Genomic DNA, 20,440 nt, shown 5'->3' on the forward strand with positions numbered 1-20,440 from the left:
ATTGTGCTCTTTAGAAGACATTTATAAGTGTGTGTAATCTGGTGCAGACCAAATAAGAATTAGGATTCATGTGGAATCATAGGGAGACTAACTGGCCTTGGGGGTGGAATGTGCTGTAATATTTGTCTTCTTTTCTAATGAAGACTTCAAGCTAAAATATCACCAGACATCACTCTAGTGATGTCTGGTGATATTTTAGACTCTAACAGCTTTAGGTTTCGCGGTAGAGACAATTTCAAGGTGTGTAAGCCTATAGTGTTTTATATTACAAATACTGAGTCAGTTGTACTTTTCCAATCCACAGAACAGTCTCTGGGCAAATCATGTCAAGACTGCCTTGGTGATGTAACCAGTTTCTGATGCCAACGGGAATGGTGTGTCTTTCTGCGTAATGACCTTTATCCAGGTATCATTTTTAGATCTTGACAAGGAGTTGAGCTGTTGTTAAAACGATGTACAACAATCTGGCACACACGAATGTGGTAGGACTTGGCAGTGATGTCAATGGAACATGATTTAATGACTGAAACTGGAACACTGCTTTCTTTTCAATGAGTTACATAAAAAGACTCGTATTTACTATGACTTTACTCCTCTGTCTGAAATGATGATGGTGAGAAGCTGTTATTAATGTATCATTAGCCAATTAATGTTTGTGCCTTGTGAACTTCAAAGATTTTTTAATATTAAAGTCACTTTAACCCAGTCCTTTCTACAATACCTTTGATATTTTTGATGCTTTAATTTAGTTATTGTGAACTGCATTTGCAGAAATAAACTTTCATAAACCAGTATATATATATATCTGTATACTGGTTTAGTACTGGTATATGTTTGAATAAATCCAAACAGCTCTAGTGGCTCTCAGACAGTGGGCAGCAGTGACAACTGCCCCAAAACACTTGTGGCATCAAAGGCAGCTGCCTCTAAACAGCGTGGCATCAAAGGCAGCTGCCTCTAAACAGTGTGGCATCAAAAGCAGCTGACTTTACACATCAGTGGCAGTTTCTGTTGAAAACAGAAGTGCCTCTACGAGCTACCGCTGCCACGATTTGAGTTTGTCCTTACGCCAGTAATAAATAGCTCTGTGTAACGGCTGCACTGGTTCAGTTGATCCAAAAAACAGGACAGATTGAGTCTTGTAGCCAGAAGCAAATCAACATCTTCGTTATTTAATCTTCAGTGTTCTAGGAAACATGGTGAGTAGGAAAAGACTCTTTAAATCATGTGATCAAAAATATCTGGAGTTTAGTTTAGCTCAGTTCAAGAAGCAGCTGCAGCTTTAATACAGGAAGTGAACATGGCGACGCTCCGAGTGACTAAAGTAGCAGAATGTGTGTTTTTCTGTGCAGCCAAATCCACTACAATTAATGTAAATGACGAGCATGTCTTCAAGTTTAAAAAAACTAAATGCCTCCATGCTGCTGTGTGTCCATGCAGAGTTATCTGTTCAGTGGGTAAATAATGAGTGTACAGAATCTGTCAGGTGATTTTGAATACAGGGCTGCAACAACTAAAAGATTTAATCGATTATAAAAATAAAAATAAAAATAATCAATTAGTCTGGTCTCATATAATACACATCACGCACTGTGGCAGCGTCTCCTAAGGTGGGGGCAGTAAACCAGCCAATCCTGTGCCTTGTTTCGCTCGCATGACGACGTTGTCTCCTCTCTGGAGCAAATGTTTGAAAAATGAGAGGAATGCAGCTAATGATGCAGCGGAGGCAAGTCCTTAAAAGTGTGAGAACAATTCTTCAAAGAAAATAAATAAATGCACATTGTTGAATAATATTTCTCTTCTTTCCGCAGCGTGAGTGTATCTCCGTGCACGTTGGTCAGGCCGGTGTCCAGATTGGCAATGCCTGCTGGGAGCTTTACTGCCTGGAACATGGGATCCAGCCGGACGGACAGATGCCCAGCAACAAGACCATTGGAGGAGGAGATGACTCCTTCAGCACCTTCTTCAGTGAGACCGGAGCTGGAAGCACGTCCCCAGAGCTGTTTTTGTCGACCTGGAGCCCACTGTCATCGGTAAACTGTTGTGAAAAGTAGAAACCACGGTTACTCTGATTTCCTTAAAATCAAACTGTTGAGTCATTTCTGACTGACTCTGTCTCTTCAGATGAAGTACGCACTGGAAGCTACCGCCAGCTGTTCCACCCTGAGCAGCTGATCACTGGTAAAGAGGATGCTGCCAACAACTACGCCCGTGGACACTACACCATTGGCAAAGAGATCATTGACCTGGTGCTGGACAGGATCCGCAAACTGGTGGGTAACTTTACATCAGGAGTTAAACTTTTATTAATTTTGACAAACGTCAGACTAAATCATAATATTGTCTCTCATATTTAATCCGTCCACCTCTCTGTCTTCAGGCTGACCAGTGCACTGGTCTTCAAGGCTTCCTGGTTTTCCACAGCTTCGGAGGTGGCACCGGCTCTGGCTTCACCTCACTGCTGATGGAGCGTCTGTCCGTCGACTACGGTAAGAAGTCCAAGCTGGAGTTCTCCATCTACCCAGCCCCCCAGGTGTCCACCGCTGTGGTGGAGCCCTACAATGCCATCCTGACCACCCACACCACCCTGGAGCACTCCGACTGTGCCTTCATGGTAGATAACGAGGCCATCTACGATATCTGCCGCAGGAACCTCGATATCGAGCATCCCTCCTACACCAACCTGAACAGGTTGATGAGTCAGATTGTGTCCTCCATCACTGCTTCCCTCCGTTTCGATGGTGCCCTCAATGTTGATCTGACCGAGTTCCAGACCAACTTGGTGCCATATCCCCGTATCCACTTCCCTATGGCCACCTACGCTCCGGTCATCTCTGCTGAGAAGGCCTACCATGAGCAATTAACGGTGTCTGAGATCACAAATGCCTGCTTCGAGCCAGCCAATCAGATGGTGAAATGTGACCCTCGCCACGGTAAATACATGGCCTGCTGCCTCCTGTACCGTGGAGATGTGGTGCCCAAAGATGTCAACGCTGCCATCGGCACCATCAAGACCAAACGCACCATCCAGTTTGTGGACTGGTGCCCCACTGGTTTCAAGGTCGGCATCAACTACCAGCCGCCCACTGTGGTTCCTGGTGGAGACCTGGCCAAGGTCCAGAGGGCTGTGTGCATGCTGAGCAACACCACCGCCATCGCTGAGGCCTGGGCTCGCCTTGACCACAAGTTTGATCTGATGTACGCAGCTGCCTTCGTTCACTGGTATGTGGGTGAGGGTATGGAGGAGGGAGAGTTCTCTGAGGCCAGAGAGGATATGGCAGCTCTGGAGAAAGATTACGAAGAGGTCGGAGCTGATAGTTTGGGAGAGGATGATGAGGAGGAAGGGGATTATTAAACACAGGCATTCCCTTGTATTTTCCTGAGCATTGTCATTTTGTTCTTAATAAATTGTGTTCGTTGACTGCAGTATTGTTTCCTTTATTTCAATTTCTCTCTCTCTCTCTCTCTCTCTAAATATATATATATTCTTTTTTTCACAGAGCAGTGGATTTGTTGCACTTTCCATTTTTGGATTTGTTGCACTTTCCATGCTCATATCAAACTGGATTGTATTTGTACACGGCAACAATCACTGATAAAAGTATCAGTTTTACATGTTAGATGATTTACACAACTTAACATCTTGAATAAAATGTGTCACCATTTAAAAGATGTAATATGCTTTGATGAGATGAGGCTTTAATTCAAACTGTTTCTTCATACTCCAATAAATGACAGGCTGTGAGGAAATGCACAACAAACAAAGCTATAAGAATTTTAAATAAAACATCCAATCCAGTCTCTGTAAATCTAAAAGCGGTAAAGTTTAAAGTCTTGGTGGATATCAAATTTATGTTTAAAACTTTGACCACCCAGCCTTGTCCAGCCGCATTTGATATGAGGGGAAGTCGACATCAATTTAGAGGAATTTATGTTCAAGAAACAAATCGGTGACGACAAATACGTCTGTGGACTTATTACCTGCAGCAAACCATCTGACAGCTTTAGGTTTCGCGGTAGAGACAATTTCAAGGTGTGTAAGCCTATAGTGTTTTATATTACAAATACTAAGTCAGTTGTACTTTTCCAATCCACAGTTGCATGTTTTAATATATCTGTTTCCTACATCATTGTTGTGGAAATCATTGTTAATAATTATTGTGAGGAATAATTAACATTGACGTGATCAGACAGTCTCTTCACATATATTATTATTATTATTAAAAGGTGATCTGTGCAACTTTGTTATTCAGGAAGTTTGTATCAAACAAGTAGCCCTTCGTACTACTCAGTACCTTTGAAGTAGCTCTCAGTTTCAAAAAGGTTGGTGACCCCTGCTCTAGTCTAATAGTATAGACTGTGATGTCTGTTATATGTTTTTGGTAATGAAATAGATTTCTGCTTGGTCTTAAATCACAGTTATAATGTCATTTTCTAGTGTTTCTGTGTTTTTAAACTTTCTTCCCGTCTTCCCTCATGTCTCTCCCTCCCCTGTCTCTCTCTCTCTCTCTCTCACCTGCCCCCTGCTCCACCATCTCAACCACGACTTACCGAGGCCTTTCACATTAAATTCAACACCGACCTGTTATCAGTCTGTCTGCCTCTGGTTCTGCATTAAACCAAAATCGAACCGATACTCTTTCAGAAAGTAAGAGGAAGTTTGAATATTAAAAGTTTGAATAAAGAGAATAATGAGGGGATGAAAGATCTTAAGACAGAGACAGAAATCACAAGTTTTTTATTTCTTTGTCATGTATGATCCTCAAGTTCCTGAAGTTGAGGAAAGTTATACCCACTACAATAGAAAAAGTCTATTCCCCCACTTATACAGGACTATCTCTTCATCCATGCTTTACATAAGTACCAGCAAAGTCTCTTATCATCATTACTGGAGACGTCCTGCAGCACTGACTCCCAATCCCGTCTCTCATCCCACATCTCAGTCGTTTTTAAGATCCAGAGTCGTCTTCTTTTCCTCTATCCGGAGATTTATCCTCCTTCTCCGAACTCCATCTCAAGTCCTCTGAAACAAATCCACCTCTTCAGTCCGACTGAAACTTACAGAACCGTCGTTAGCAATCATTAAGAACTGAGGGGACTGTTACGAGTTCGGCTCCGTAGTAAAGCTCCTGCTTGTGCTTCTTTTATAACAGGGGTTGTTTTATGGAGAAATGAAATATAGAGACTTCCAGTCAAGATGTGAGGGTTGATAAATCATCAACATTCATTGTTTTTCAAAGCCTTCAAAGTATCTGATGAATTAGAGCTGAATGTTCACAAATTGCAACAGTCACGTAGGGTTTGGTTGGTTTGGATTGTTTAAGCTTAATTATTTCAGTGAACTATCGTGTGGGGCAAAAAGAAAGACACCCGGACTCACTGCACGTCCAACTCTCTTCACATCACTATCTACTGATGATGCTCGGACCAAAGAAGGTCACAAAACCAACTGCAGCGAAAATCCCTCATTTTACGGTGCCAGCTGTGGTTTGTTCGTACGTATATAGAAACCATGAGAATTCCTGCCCACAGGCTGAGATGATGGTGCCCCTGCAGTTCTCTCAAAGTGGAACGTGCCTTTATGTAACGTGCATGATTAGCAAAAACCTACTTTTAAAAGGGCAATGAATTCACAGGCCTGTGTGATGCTAATTATGACATTAACGCACAGCACAGTGCTTTCACAAAGGGTCCAGGCCCCTTCACATTTAACGCTTTCTGTTTCAGTCTCACTTTGGAATGATCGCAAATTGATTTTCATCTCATCTGAAACAGGGAAATTTAAATGAATGTGTCGTTTCGGTCACATTTATCTGGACCAGGTTTCATTAAGGATATCTCTTTATGCTATGTGTTCTTTGTGTTGTTCAGCTAGAACCGGAGAACCTTCTCTCTGAGTCTTTTAGGTGTTTTCATGTGTCTTCCGTTGAGGAGAAGCTTGTCTGACTATTTTAAAGCCACATCTGAGGAGTGTTACAGGGAGGATTGTCCTTGTGGAAGTTTCTCACGTCTCCACACAGAATCTCTGGAGCTCAGTCAGAGTGACCATCAGGGTCCTTCTCTTCCGGACTGCTCAGTTCGTTAAGGTTCCATTTAAGATCTATGGATTCTTAACCAGAGGTGGACTCCAATCAGCGCAGATTCCAAGAGTCAAAGCACTTATGTCAATTGGATATTTCAGATTTTCCTTTTTTGATAAATTAGCAGTAAAATAACTATTATAGAAGGTCCATCCTTTACCCTGCAGTCATGGGTCAAGCACCCACGCCAGTAGATGTTCCCCCACTGAAGTGCCCTTGAGCAACACACTCAACCTTCCTCCAGCTCTGGAGCCCCTGACATGTGTCTGACCTTGCGCTCTGGATGGATTCCAAAGAAAAAATATTACTATGGCAACACAGGGCCCCCTCTTCTGGTAAGTGTACAGCAATGCAGCCTAAACAGCTTTTGGGGTAATATCAATCTGATTCACAATAATATATTTTCCACAAGAAGAAAAAAGATCAACTAGAGAGATGATGAGCTCGTCCTAATATGACTTTGGTAAAGTCTTTGAACACTAGCTGGCAGTAGTAGAGGGACGGATCTAACTTGAAGTTTGCTGACATCACCCACTCACTGAACGAGTGACAAAAAAACTTACATAAAAAATTCCTCCAATCAGTTTTGGCTGGGGACATATTTTTCCTAATTGGTTCTGGATTTGACAGAAACATTTCAAACAGACGCTGCTGAATAAATGTGGTTATTTGAGCGTATAAGTTGTTTCTATAAAAAAATACACATCTCTATTATTACAGCTTTTTAAAAAAGTATCTCATCCCTGGTCATTGTTGTCTCGATTGAATTAAAAAAAAAAGACGAGAAAGGCTGCAACAAACTCACTGCTCAGACTCCCGGCAGAATTGGCTTTTTAATAACAACGATAAAAACAGTCCAGAAACTGCTGTGGTGTTTAGTCAAAGCAAGTATGTACAGTAGTAGGCCAGTAAAAGTACAATACAATCTGTAAATATACATAAATGAATACAACAACAAAATCCGGGTTGGACAGAAGATGTAAATCAAAAGAACTGAGGTTCACTTGTTTCTCTGTGAATGACAACATAAAGCTGAAGAAATGCCTGAAAACAAACAACAAAAAAAACATCTCAGCAGCGAACTGAACAGCTAACGTCGAATTTACTAACAAGCATAAGAAACTGTATTCAACTCAAACCGATGGATTCTAAAGTCAAACCGTCACTGACGTCATCGCATGTGCAAAACCTAACTCTTACCCATGAGGACATGATCAGAGCAAAACAGGCCGAACGGCAGAAAAGTATGTGGTGGAAAAAACTGGAAATTTAATATGAAATGATTTGGAGAGCAGATGTGAAAAACCTAATGAACACAAAAAAAACAACTCATGATCTCCCTGTTTCAAGCAGAACTGAGGCTCTGTGCCGCTCCGTCACAGCCGGGGGAAGAAAACACCATCAGTACATTCGGATTTTCTACTTCTAGGCCTTTGACCGTGCAAATAAATCTGAAGTCCGAGAGAATGCAACCAGCTCAAACGTTCAAGTTTAAAGTGAACTGTTGGTCCACTGAATCACACACCTTCATTAAACATGTTAGACAATGTGTGTTATTGTAGGCATGTTGCAGCTGAAAAAGTTCAGCATCAAATTAACTTTAAAAAAAAAAAAAGCTTTATTCACTTTAAAATGGCCATGAAGGATATAAGGCCATTCCATTTGTGAGGGAAAGTCCTTCCCATTGGTCCAGGCTGCTCCGACGCCTGCATCCTCAGTCAAAGTCAGAACCCCTCTGTGTTCCGAAAGGCGGCTGTTGGGCCATTTGGTTGAAATCCTCTGGGGGGGGTGGTTAATGTAGAAAGCAAACCTGAAGTGTGCGGGCTCCAGCATCTTTTGGGGTCAGTAGGGGTCCACGTCAGTAGTTCTTTGCAAGCTTGCATGTAGAAAAAAACTTAAACTCTTAACATCACGAAAAGTCCCAAGTGACGGCCACTCTGCCGTCCGTCACACGGGCCGACGGGCAGCTCGAGTTCACTGGAAAATGGCTGACCGTGGTCGTGTTAGCTTGTGTAACAGTCTGTGAAAATGGCCGCCTGACATACTTGTGCAGGAGGTCTCAGAAGCAGTCAGCGAGAGAAGGAGGATGTTATTTGGTCGTTCAGTCGTTAAGGCGACAGTCACACATTTCTTTGTAGATCCTCTTTCGGATGAGAGGCATGTCCTCCTGACTGAACAGCAGCGGCTGCCTCACTGACAGACGACGGCAGTACTGACGGACAGAAAGACAAGATGGTGAGATTAAAAAGAAATGACAGAAGCTTCTCTCTGTCTTCAGCCCCTCAGGAGACTGAGCACTGATCACATTTGTGGAGGCAGGAAAGACAGGACACATCGACTTTATTTCTTTTTCTGCCAAGACACAGGACAGACGAGGCAAAAGAGAGGGGCAAGGAATTCAAAGAACTGGGGGATAAATGAAGGATGGGAGGACGGCAGTAAAGAATGTCTCACCTCCAGGACAAAAACTCCACAGTCGCTGTCGTTTCTCTGCTGAGGAATTCCCTGAGGAGTCAGTAGGTCACAGTCAACCGGGAGACGGAGGCAAGATGTCACAGATGTGTGTGAATCTACTCTACATGCATTTGTTGCCTTAGTAGTAAGACTGATTTAGAAATTGTTGCTTAAGATAAAAAGCAGTAGGATTTTTTTGTTAATGTAACTCAGATATAGTCTTTATAATAACTGACTTGGCAATAAGAGGGAGGTTTCCACTTTGCACTGCAGTTTCAGGCCATTAGGTGAACACAACATGACAATTACAATCAGGGCTCAGCTTTACCTTGATGATAGTAATTTTCCAGCCTTTCTGAAACGCTGTCTGTTCCTTCTCTCTGGCTTCAGACTGGAGGTACTTCATAATGTTCTGGTAGAACATCACACAGACACACACACACACACACACACACACACAAACAGATACACACAAAGGACAGTTAATCTACAGTGAAAATGGTGCAAGTGATAAAGACTGTTAGAACATTTCAATTCCTTCACATTGCTACTGTGAGGAAGCAAATCGATCACTTTCAAACATTTAAAACAATCCTGAACTTTGAGACGTGGAGGTTATGGACGACAATCACGAGTCTAATTAAGCGAAAACAGTGAGAACATCATCAATTTAACAGTTGAACAGGAAAATGTAAAGTTGTAAATGTTAATACAGCTCGAGGGCTGATGCAGATACTGATATTAGGGAGTAAAAGGATTAAAAAAGTAAAAAGCAAATATATATATATTTTAAGAAATTGTAAAATATCAAACCAATATGATTTAGAAATGTAAAATCTAAACCTTATGCATTAAAGTCTTTCATATTGGCAAACATGTGTCCTTGAAAGCCTCATATTGGCTGATTTGTATCAGCTAACCGCTCTACTCAATAAGTTCATCATGTTCTGAACTGACTGTCCACACATGCTTTCTATCTTTGGTCACGTCCATATGTTTGACGTGCATCACTCACTACAGGTTATAATTATCCTCACTTATATGTTATCACCGGTGGTGGAGGAGTCAGGGTCACTGGACACGTGAGCCTCAGGATGCCTCTGTCTGACAAGCTGAATACTTTCCATTCATTTCAGGAACATGTAAGGAAAGACACAAGTCTCTAGAACCTCATTATCTGGGTGAGAGCTGCATAGACTCTGCACACATGTTGATTTCTTCTAGAATGCATGCTGGGGAAGAATATTGACCCAACGCTCTATCCTCGTCTCTTGTATCTGATTTGAACCTTCCTCGCGGATTTCCTTCCACAGAACCTTTCCTTCCTTGTCTGTTCATAAAGAGGAATATATTTAATGTTGTACAGCCGCGAAGTCTGCAGACTTTATGATCATGGAAGTCAAGACTTATAATTTGTCAGGGCAGAGAAGAGAGAAACTGAATTAAAGAAATCTGCAACAATGATCTACATCTCAAAATGTAGGGACATGGACAGAGGACTCACATCTGTGGTGTGTCTGAAGACGATGCCTTGGCTGTCGTAGTAACTGATGGTTTTGGTTGCCATGGTGACCGTGACGAGAGACCAGTGGATTTCTAAATGAATTGGAATTAGCAGCAGCCACTTGGAGAAGAGGTCGACCTGAATGAACCCCCCAAAAATAAACACAGGCACAAGTTAGATATCCAACATACAAGATGACACAAATGTCTACGTTATGTTACCTGGAAAAATCAATACTCAAGAGTTATCAGATTACAAGGCAATAGTTTATAGACGGAATAATAGACAGAACCGATTTCGATGATATTTTGTGGAGGGGTGTTCTATAACATGACGAGTTGGGTGGAGGTATACGAGTTTTATATGTGACAAACAACTTTAAAAAATGCAACTAACTACAGGACAAACAGTTTCATTAGAATTTCTGTTTGACGCAAGATTAAATATTTGGAAAAGGCGGTTTCACAAGTTGATTAAAATATTTTCAATGTCACAACAACATTATGACTAAATGAAAGAAATAGACTTTAGAGTCGCCTGGGGGAAATAAATAAATGGTTAAACACATAAAATATGAAATTAAATGCATGTAAATACAAGGGCTATTTATGTATTTGTACATTTATTTTATATTTATATTTTATTGGGTCATTAGGTTTTTTAATATTTCTTAATATACTTGTAGGCAGCAGAAAAAGGTTGATGTTTTCTGTAACAAGTTTTCTGCAGCTTCTGGGAAACTGCACAGAATGTCTATAATGTAAAATTAAAAGCTGGAAATATAACTGGGTTGTGATAATTAACGATCAGCTATTAACGTTTCTGACAAAACAACTGGAAAACAACTTACTTTTTTAGTCCATCTCTTCACACCATCGTAACCCTTGGCAACAAGCTGCTTATGGAAAAAGCTGTTGAAAAAATGAACCTGAAAGGGAGAAATAATAGATTGTGTTAACGCATCACACAGTGAGGACTTAATTAACGTGTTTCCTGAAATGTGTCTAAATATTATCTCATGCTTCTAAATACAAGTTCAGACTCCTACAGTGAGTCATTTTTATAATTAATAAATATTATTCTATATCCTTTTGGGCCGCACGGAAACTTAGAATTTGAATTTTTACAACAGATCATCACTTACCTTGTGTTGTGTTGCTTCCATAATGAGTTCTCCATACATGTTGATGATCTGACCAGATATAAGAGCAGGTAAAAGAAAAAGAAATGTTTTCCTTTACATTGGATCCAGCTTTTACACCCTCAGGCTTCCACATTTCATAAATATGAGCATTATGAGCCCAAACGGTGTCCTGGCTTTTCTTCCTTCTTTACCTGGTCATTAAGCCAATTCTGTTCTTCCAGTGTACCTAGGTCCTCCAGGCCCAGGGAGTGTTTGTTATACATCACCATGAAGCCTGCGACGGAGAGCAGACCAGCCTGACCAGTCATCTGGCCTCAGTGCATCCAGGCTCCTGAAGGAGGAAGAGGAGGAGGAGGAGGAGGAGGAGGAATTCTATTTAAACACAAACCTCTGCTGTATTTTGTTCTATCCTCAAGGACATTTTAAGAATATTGACAAATAAGGAAAGAAATTACACAAGTTCACAGATGAAAAATAACATTACTAAAAAAGTAATAGGAGGGACAAAATTCTTTAAATGCAAATCAAACTTGTGTAGGTTCTTCTGCTTATTATTTACATTTTATACTGCATCATATATTACAAACATAAATCAAATGGACACCGAAATCTATCTGAATACCAATTCCACCTTCATAGGCTCGATTGGACGTGTGTGTGTGTGTGTGTGCGTGCGTGCGTGCACAAACCACTTGCTGAAGTCAGAGTTGCCGTTCTTCTTCAGGTGTTCCAGGACGTCTGTCTCAGTGAGAGGAATGAAACTGCCGTACTTTATGTAGAAGCTCTCCAGAAAATCTGAAACAGAGGAAATCATAATGTGATTATATGACCAACTACACGAAGAACATTGACAGTGTTGTTTAAAACCCCAAATTCAAAATAGGTTTTCTGAAGAAACTCTAATTTAAATCACATCCAAGCCTGAACGCCGACACACTTTAAAATAAGAAGTGTAGATAACACATTTTTGTGGGTTTAACGCCGGAAATATTAAAGATGATATTTGCAAAACAGAATTCTATGAAGACAGAATGAACTGCCCATATCCAGAGAACAGCTTGCTTTCACTAAAAAGATTCAAAGCTTCAAATCCTGCCGAAGGGGCTGAAAAAAAAAATAATCATTTTAATTTAATTGAATAAATTTGCACTTTGTCACTGTGTCTAGATTGATGGGAAAAAAACAAACAAAAAAACATCCATTTAAAATTAAATGCCGAACAAAAGGCTGTGTGAAGAGGGGCCTGGATACATTCAGAAGCCACTGCATGTGTTTGCATGAGTGGGTCTCATTTATTAATGCTCTCTTTTAAATTGCAAAAGAAAAAAAATGACAGAAAAATGTGCACATGACCAATTTTAATACCATGTGAAGACCTTGTATTTTCTGTCCTACTTTTGTAAGACAATGCTGCTCTTTAAACTTCTGTGGAGTGTTTTGCATTTTTCCTACATCGAATAATTTGTTTATTGTAACCCATTAGGTCACAATAAACAAATACTCTCCTGTATACACGAGTAGTTCTTATCCTGGAAATAATTTGTTTAGGGAAAAATTATTTTGCACAAAGCCAGTTTTAGATCAAGTCTGTGTTAATGTTTCATGGAAGTGGCCACGTGCTCTGTGGATTTTATATGTCAGAAAAAAGAGCTGATCCTCAACAGTTACTTCCTCCAGTTTGTCGCTGTGTAAAAACATCAATGATTGACCATGTTCATTATAACTATCTGACAGGATGAGTGAATGAATGCTTCAAAACACATCTTACCATTGACCATATCAGTGAGCCGCTCCAGACTTTCTTCATTCGACATCTTCACGTCCATCCCTGCTTCTTCTGACAGTTCCTTCCCCGACACTTCTTCCATCGGCTTCTTCTCCCAGGTTCCCGGCTGACAGTACAGCCTATGGTCTCCTAATGCCCAGTGGTGCTGCACACCGTACACTGTGATAGGGCACTGGGAGGTTTCCACTTCCATAGGTGTGGATCTGTGGTCATGGTCCGTCGATGTGGTGACATTTCCATTAGACAGAGTTACTGGTAAAGAACCGTGGTCTGCTCCTTCATTAGCCTGGTCCACGTCAGAGTCAATATTCTGAGGCGTATCCGATCTTGATGCAGGGCCTGACTGTCTTGAAATGGATAACAGTCCATTTCCCAGTTCACTCATGATCAAATCGGCCTCTTCTTCAGATTCGGAGTCAGTCAGATTTACTGTGTCCCCATTACAGAACGGAGATTTAAACGTGCTGGGGTGAGTTTGCACCCCGTGATACATCTGTGCATCTTTGTTCTCCTCCAGACTGTGCGCTACCAATGACTGAGCTGAAGCGTCCACTTTAGAACCAGTGACAACACAACTCCCGGCTTGGCTTTTAATTCTAACTTCTACTTTCATTTTCGATGCAAACATTGCTCCTGTCATCATTCCCCTCCCTCTACCTCTGACGACTAACGCTCTCCTGGCTGGCATTCCCGACAGTCTCATCTCCACATCTCTGTTAACCCCACATCCTTTTCCTCCTTCGCCAGAAACCCCCGACCCCTTTATCAACATGTCCTCATCATTCTGCGTACATGCTTTCTGTGGGGCAGCACAGTTCCTTATTGTTCCGTCCTGCAGGGACGTGACAGGCAGGGGAGGAAGGGTGTGTGTATCAGCGAGGGTGTGAGCATTAGCCATTATTACAGTTGTTTGCACCTTCTCGTACGTGTCATTTTCATCCTCTGCTTCCTCTCCCATCTCCTTGGTCAAATCAGAGCTATTGGTACGTGTCAGCTGGGCCCCCACTTTTCTGTTTGGGGTGTCCCAGAGGTCCTTGACAGCTCCCCTCCCTTTCCCCCTCCCTCTGCCCGGGGTTTTGACATTGTGTCCTTTACTGTTGGGTCCACAGCAATCACAGGCCTTAGGAGTCCTCTTCCTGCCTGATGTACGCCCATTGAATAGGCCCTGAGCAGGGGTTGTTGTCTGCGTAGAGGACCAGGATGAGGCTGGGCTTGAGCTGCTTGTAAGTGCTTCTGCTGGTGTTACAACGGGAGGTTCTGCATCAGCAGGAGACGGAGTAGAGGGCTGAGGGGGGCGGATAGAGGTAGGGTCTGTGCTGAGGTGTTTTGCAGGGGTCTGTGTTAGGCCCTGACCAGAGGTATCTCTAGGGGGAGGCACCAGGGGAGGTGCCACTTGCAGAGGAGGTGCTGTAGCAGGATCAGTTAAATGAGGCGATGCTGTAGGTGATGTTCTCATTGGGGAAGCAGAGCCGCTGTGAACCATGACGTCCTCCTTTGGCTCTCCAACCCCATCCCCAACTCCCCCTCTACACAGTCGTCTCCTCTCCTGTCCTTTGGTCCTCTAGACTTTTCGGCGTTGAAGATTGCGCACTTCCTGTGTGGATATTAAGTCGTTTTCAAGCCTTTCCCACCACGGAGGTTATCGATGGCAGGTCGCAGGTGTCTCCTTAGTGGCATCTAGACTGCGTGTGGAATAATGAAACTACCATGATCTCCTAATTAAAGACATAGAGAAAGACAGAGAGAAAAACAACTAGTAAAAGAAATGTCAAGTTCAAATAGGTTCAATGAATAGGTCAGAAATGAAAAATACAGTATCTAGTAGTATGATACTCAAGACTTAAGGCCAATAGGTCCTCCCACACCCAACCTCTCTGATCTCAACTGTAAGGCAACCACTGACATTACAACCTCAACAGCACAGAACATCACTCACCCCCTAATCGCCCCTTTGGCCTCAGGACACAGGTTCAGGTTGACAAGATGCAACAGGGAATGCTTCAGCTAAAGTAAAGTACCTGCAGCCACAGCCTCATAAAGACACCAGGTCACTAACCCAGCTCGTTACTGTCTGTCAATGGTTCATGTTTAGGAGATGTCGATGTTTGTTATTGTCATCTCCACTATGGAGGTTGTATTTTCATCTGCATTTGTTTGTTTGTTCTCGACCGATTTCCTTGAAAGTTTGTAGGGGAGTGGGGGGTGGCCCAGTGGAAGAAGCCACTTGGGTTAGGATCAATGGCCCGTTCACACATACACGAAAGCATCAGAGGCTAACCTGCGCCTCCTATTCACTTCCAATCTGTGCGAGGGAGGAAGTGAATAAATGATTTGCTTCCTGTTCAAAGCAAATTGCAGCATAGCTTTACGTGCTTTGCTTCTGCATTCGGGTACGTGTGACCGGGCCCTGAACCTATTTTGGTGTGAATCCGGATCAGGGGGCGGATTCAGGAAGTATTTTTTACTTTCCTTGACACTGTGAGACAATCTTGTTGATTTCACAGAGAATAATTTGTGAATCTTGATGAAATAAAAAAAATCAGGTATGTTTAGGAGACCGGTATCTCTGAGTGTGTGTCTGTAGTTGTTGCTATTGTCTACTGATGTGTCAGGTTTGATGGGTGTTGCTCTGGTGATTGTTCCCTGGGACGTGGTGTGTGGGTGGAATGTGCAGGGTTGTGTGACTGAATTTCCTCTATCAGACACAACTCCTAACTAATCAACTAACTAACTAACTAAGTGTGTGTGTGTGTGTGTGTGTGTGTGTGTGTGTGTGTGTGTGTAGGACTTGCAGGACTTAAGCAGCAGCGACAGTGATATTATCTCCAATTAACATGCGTTTCAGATTAACACATGTTTCAGATGTGCTCAGCTTTTCATTCACTCGTGTGGATAAACGAGTCGTTAGCATATTTACCAAGTGTTGCCCAGAAAAATCCCAGAAACAATGGAATCATCTTGTTCCAACCGAAAGCTGCCGCAGCTAAGCTAGTCCAACGCTGGGTGTCGGGTTCCTGCAGCGCGTCTACGCAACATTTACGATCACAACAAACCCAACAGGTGATTTAAACTGGGTCTAAAAGGCCGTTTCGCGAAGTTTACCCGCAAGTCGGTCGTTCTCCCGCAGCTAGCCGCGTTAGCTAGCCGCTGCCGAACACACACACAACACAAAGCGGGCGATAACACACAATTCCTCCATTTTTCAGGAGGAAGTTCGGAGGCGTCGGGACAAGAGGAGGGAGCCGAGGGTCCGAGTGTGAGGCGGCGGCGAGGAAGAGCAGCGGCGGCCGCACGAGAGGAAACAGACAGAATGAGACTTTACCTCGTCAGGGAAACGACAAACACAGTTTCATCCGAACGCGGCTCGAGAAAAAAACACAACAGTCCCAGCTGCCGTCGCTCGCTGATGACGTCGAGGAGCCCGAGCGCAACCTCGGCGGTGTCCGTCGGTCTCCAGAGATCCTCGTCACAACAGAGAGAAGCCAAAACAGTTAATCAAAATAAAATGTTGTAACAGATGTTTGTTGTTTTTACACAAAGATGTTTGAAGGAATACACATGTTGTGGGGTTTAATTAAACTTTTCTTATTGGATTGGTGTGTTGTTTTTGAATGATGATGAAATTGATTTTTATTTCATAGGTTTATGGTAAAAGAAAGTATCGTCTATTTTTGTTTTGGGGAAAAAACAACACTCAAAACAAAACACCACATTCTCCCTTAATAAAACGACGTCTTTGAAAACATTATTGATGACAGGTTGTGTTTTTAATGTCTCTTTTGAATTTCACCATGTTGTGAGTGGCAGGACAACATTTGTGAATAATTTAAAAGGAAAGTTCCTTCACCTTATTCACAATCAGGTTTTTATGAGGAATCATCCAGACTATTTCTTCCAGTTGAAGTCATTTACGAAATGATTCCTATTTGATATTACATGTGGAATTGGGACAAAACAAGACACTTAAATTTCTATTATCAATTTGAGGATGTTGTGAGAAACAAATCTTCCCAACTTGTGAGTCGACCTCTTCTTAACTTACGTTTCATCATAAGTTCCTACATTAAGTTTAATAAAATTTTACATAGTTGTGTGGACAGGGACCCTCACAAGCTTTAGATCTACTCTGTATCATTGCGTCTGTATATGATGATGAATAATGATGAAAAATACATCACAGACGCTATTTTATTTACTATTATTCAATTTTTTAAAACATTTTTTCTATGATTCAACCAAGTATATAATATTATATTATACTATTTTAGGACATAGGACAAGATGGTGAATATCCCTTGTACGTATATATTATATTTTACAGTGTATTAGAAGAATCAATTATTCCATCATAGGAGAACTAAGAACATCAAATATTTTTATTATAAATACCTTTGATCAATTATAAACTAATAAAATGATCATCATTCCCTGATGTGCAAGTGGACATAATTATATAGATTTCTGACCAACAGTTAAAAAAGTACTACTAAATAAATCTGTGAAACTACTATATACACAATTAAAAAGCTGTAACCAACGTTTTTTTAAGTTATTAAAACTATTGCCAATTAATTTTTAGCCCCTTTCCAAAACCACAAATCCACAAATCATTCCAGATGTAGTGAAGTGGTTTGTTTCTGGGTATAATGACACGTTCATCTATTGTGGGGGTCAATAGAAGCCCAACAACAGCTGTAGGTGGTTAATACAGCCTCATAGCAAATAAAGGAAAGTAAACAAAAATGTAAATTCTTTAAGATATAATAAATTATAATGTAAACTGTTATAATCCCATCATTTCTATCCATGAGATCACTGAAACAACACACAGTGTCCTGATTATCTTTAATTATAAAAATCTAAGACTGGAAAACAATAAATAAAACTAACAGACAAAAAGTAAAGGAATTAAGTACAAAAGTATCAACAGTAAAAGGTTACATAGAGAGAATATTAACATAATGACTGGCTACTCGACATTAGTAGCTCCCAGCCCTTTCAAAGTGATGACATGACTTTTGCAAAACAAATCAACTGTGAGAAAATTTCACACATCATCAATTAGTGAAATGGACGTAATGTCCAAAATGTATCAAACAAGCAACTTCGGACATTTTTTTTTTTAACATATGAACAAAATATCAAAAATATTTGAGCTTAAATCAACATTTCTGCAAACGGAGTCAGACCCACTGGCTTCAAAGAGAATGCAGCAGATAATGCATTGAAATAAACACAGTCTGTTGCTATACATCACTATTTGTACATAAGGTCAGTGCTATATTATTCTCTACTAGCATGGTCAAAAACAAGAGGCATAATAAGTCCCTTTACACGTGTGTCATCTGGCTCCAATGTTGTCAGGTGATCAGACGTCCCACCTCGACACAGAACACGAACCGATGCAGCCACGGGTGAAGTCTCACTTTTCACATAAACGCTGGGGCACTGTGGTTACTGATGCCAAAAGGAATCGCTGGGAAAATGCCGCCGTTTTTTCATAAGGAAATGGAGGAAATATGCTTTAAGGACACACGTTTCACTGCTGAGACTAACTGTACGTACCTGGTGCTTTTCTAAAATGGCCCCAGGCACAGTTACAGTACATTTTAAAAACAATATTGTATAATCTTTCAATCAGATGATTAATGAGCACAGATTTCCTGATGTTTGAAAAAAAAAAAGTCAGAGAAACTATCAGAGTAGAAAATACCTTTCGTATGAAAATCTTTATGCAGAGGAATTTATTTTATTTTAAAGCTTTGCGCAGGTTGTTTGAACATGAACTGCAATGAAAGCATGTTAAACTGTGGAACACAACAGGGAAGAGGAGGCTGGTGAAGGTCAGAGTGGTGCAGCAGTCGCTGGCAGCTGATGCAGTTTGAGGCCTGGAAGAGATGATTCGACAGAGGATTTAAAAGAAACAGTATTTTTACCCGTGACGGAAACGTAAGATAAAAGCATTGCAGGTTTTTAAAGGTTTTTAAGAATGTTTTTCGAGAGAGCACAACTACCTATCAAAGTTTAGCCTTGATGGCTGGAGTGTGAATGGTCTTGGAGACTGCGGCGCCATTGCTGCCCCCCGTTGTTAGCACCTGGAGCTGCAGCTGATAGACACTGTTGGCCTGAAGACCTTGAACTGTCACCGACCGCTGAGACTGTGGATGAAGAGCCAGAGTTAGTTCGATCGCATTATTCTTCCCCAACCAGGCATTTGATTGACTAAGAAATAAAACTGTTTCAGTAAAAGTTGCTGCGATTCTATACTCTATACATCTTCTGTATATTCTTTTGCTCCAAGAAAGCCTGAGAGGCCTTAGCCTGTTTTTTTTTAAAAGGTCACCATTATACATTGTTTTTACAGTAAACTGTGTATTTGCTGTTGATTTCAGCCACAGAGTTGCTGCTCTAGCAAGTATTTCCAGCAGTATAGGATAGTGTTAGTGGGGGAACATAATAAAGCTCAGAGGATAATTTATATCAGGTGTACACGCAGGATTTGTTTCCAAAAAAATATCAAGAAATCAAGAAAATCAACAGACATATTATATCTATTACAGGTACATTTTTTATAATTAATTTTCTTCCTGCTACAAACAAAATCAAATGCTGTCACTGTGTGTATAACCTTGTGTCTGTCTCACCGCTGCAATCGTCTGCGTCTGCGAGATGCGCGTGTCTTCCTGCTCCTCTGTTGCCGTGGTAACCGACTGTAGCGTCCAGGTGAACTGGAACCCCTCGACAGCCGCTGGGTCCAGTGCATGCTGGGACATTCTCCAGCGAAACGTGGAGAGCAAGGAGCCGTTGACTTGTTGAAAATCTGCCGTCAGTCTTTCTGGACGCAGTACCACCTTTCTGCCTGACAGGAGGCGCTCTGACATAGACAAAAGAACTGCCATTAACATTTCTCATTAGGTTTGATGCTTTTGCAAAGATGTCTGGTTGTTTGTTCATAATGAAAATGAATTGAAACGCATTGAACTACTCTGACTGTGTAGGTGGATAATAACTCTTATACAATTGGTATAATCTTAATCTTATTATACCAATCTTCCCGAAAGAAGACAACGTAAGTCGCAGGAGCCACATCAAAGAAACAACATGTTAAATAGGCATTAAGGATCAGGTGGGTCAATGAAACACTGTCTTTACATCTGTGTTTAGTTACTCCTACCCTCAGTGTTGCAGGGCAAAGCTTTGCCTCCTCTGACCCTGATGGAGGAGCAAGTCGGGGTCGTAACCCAGGCAACAGCCTCTGACCCGGGGTCAGCCTTCATTGCCACGGCGACCCGGTACTTACAGGCAAACAGGAGCCCTGTGAGGGTGTGATGAGTGCCCTGGAGAGAGAGAATCAAGTCGTGTTAGGGGTAAAAATCTGTACGGAACTGGTTGTTAAAAGTGAAGTTCCACAAAGTACACATATTACCTCTGTGTTTGTTTGGAAACCTGTCTCATACAAGCAGCTCGTTAGA

At 41.6% G+C, this 20,440-nt stretch overlaps 3 protein-coding genes across 3 annotated transcripts in view; 1 reads left to right on the plus strand and 2 right to left on the minus strand.

Moving 5' to 3' along the window:
- The first annotated feature begins 1,052 nt into the window (after window positions 1–1,052).
- Window positions 1,053–3,355, plus strand: LOC118121598 (tubulin alpha-1C chain). The gene is given in 5 exon segments (XM_035177608.2): window positions 1,053–1,199; window positions 1,812–1,980; window positions 1,983–2,033; window positions 2,125–2,273; window positions 2,381–3,355. Coding segments are annotated over 5 exon segments (1,347 nt in total). The 5' UTR covers window positions 1,053–1,196.
- Window positions 3,356–6,894: 3,539 nt separating this feature from the next.
- On the minus strand, window positions 6,895–16,396 carry LOC118121347. Its single transcript, XM_047342963.1, has 10 exons — window positions 16,291–16,396; window positions 12,951–14,683; window positions 11,805–11,977; window positions 11,374–11,490; window positions 11,183–11,230; window positions 10,889–10,966; window positions 10,039–10,176; window positions 8,863–8,946; window positions 8,535–8,585; window positions 6,895–8,292 (listed from the first exon to the last, which is right to left on the minus strand). Exons 2-10 carry the CDS (start codon window positions 14,449–14,451, stop codon window positions 8,182–8,184), a joined length of 2,301 nt encoding a protein of 766 aa, XP_047198919.1. The 5' UTR covers window positions 14,452–14,683; window positions 16,291–16,396; the 3' UTR covers window positions 6,895–8,181.
- Window positions 16,397–17,796: 1,400 nt separating this feature from the next.
- The window catches only part of anos1b (anosmin 1b), a 43,114-nt gene continuing 40,470 nt past the window's right edge, over window positions 17,797–20,440 (minus strand). The window contains exons 12-15 of the mRNA XM_035177562.1: window positions 20,143–20,305; window positions 19,613–19,842; window positions 18,983–19,126; window positions 17,797–18,856 (exon numbers count right to left, since the gene is read on the minus strand). Coding sequence (XP_035033453.1) covers window positions 18,986–19,126; window positions 19,613–19,842; window positions 20,143–20,305 — 534 coding nt within the window. The 3' untranslated portion in view covers window positions 17,797–18,856; window positions 18,983–18,985. The remainder of the gene's footprint in view (window positions 18,857–18,982; window positions 19,127–19,612; window positions 19,843–20,142; window positions 20,306–20,440) is intronic.

This window comes from Hippoglossus stenolepis, chromosome 14 (genome assembly GCF_022539355.2).
Source record: "Hippoglossus stenolepis isolate QCI-W04-F060 chromosome 14, HSTE1.2, whole genome shotgun sequence".
Classification (NCBI taxonomy): domain Eukaryota; kingdom Metazoa; phylum Chordata; class Actinopteri; order Pleuronectiformes; family Pleuronectidae; genus Hippoglossus; species Hippoglossus stenolepis.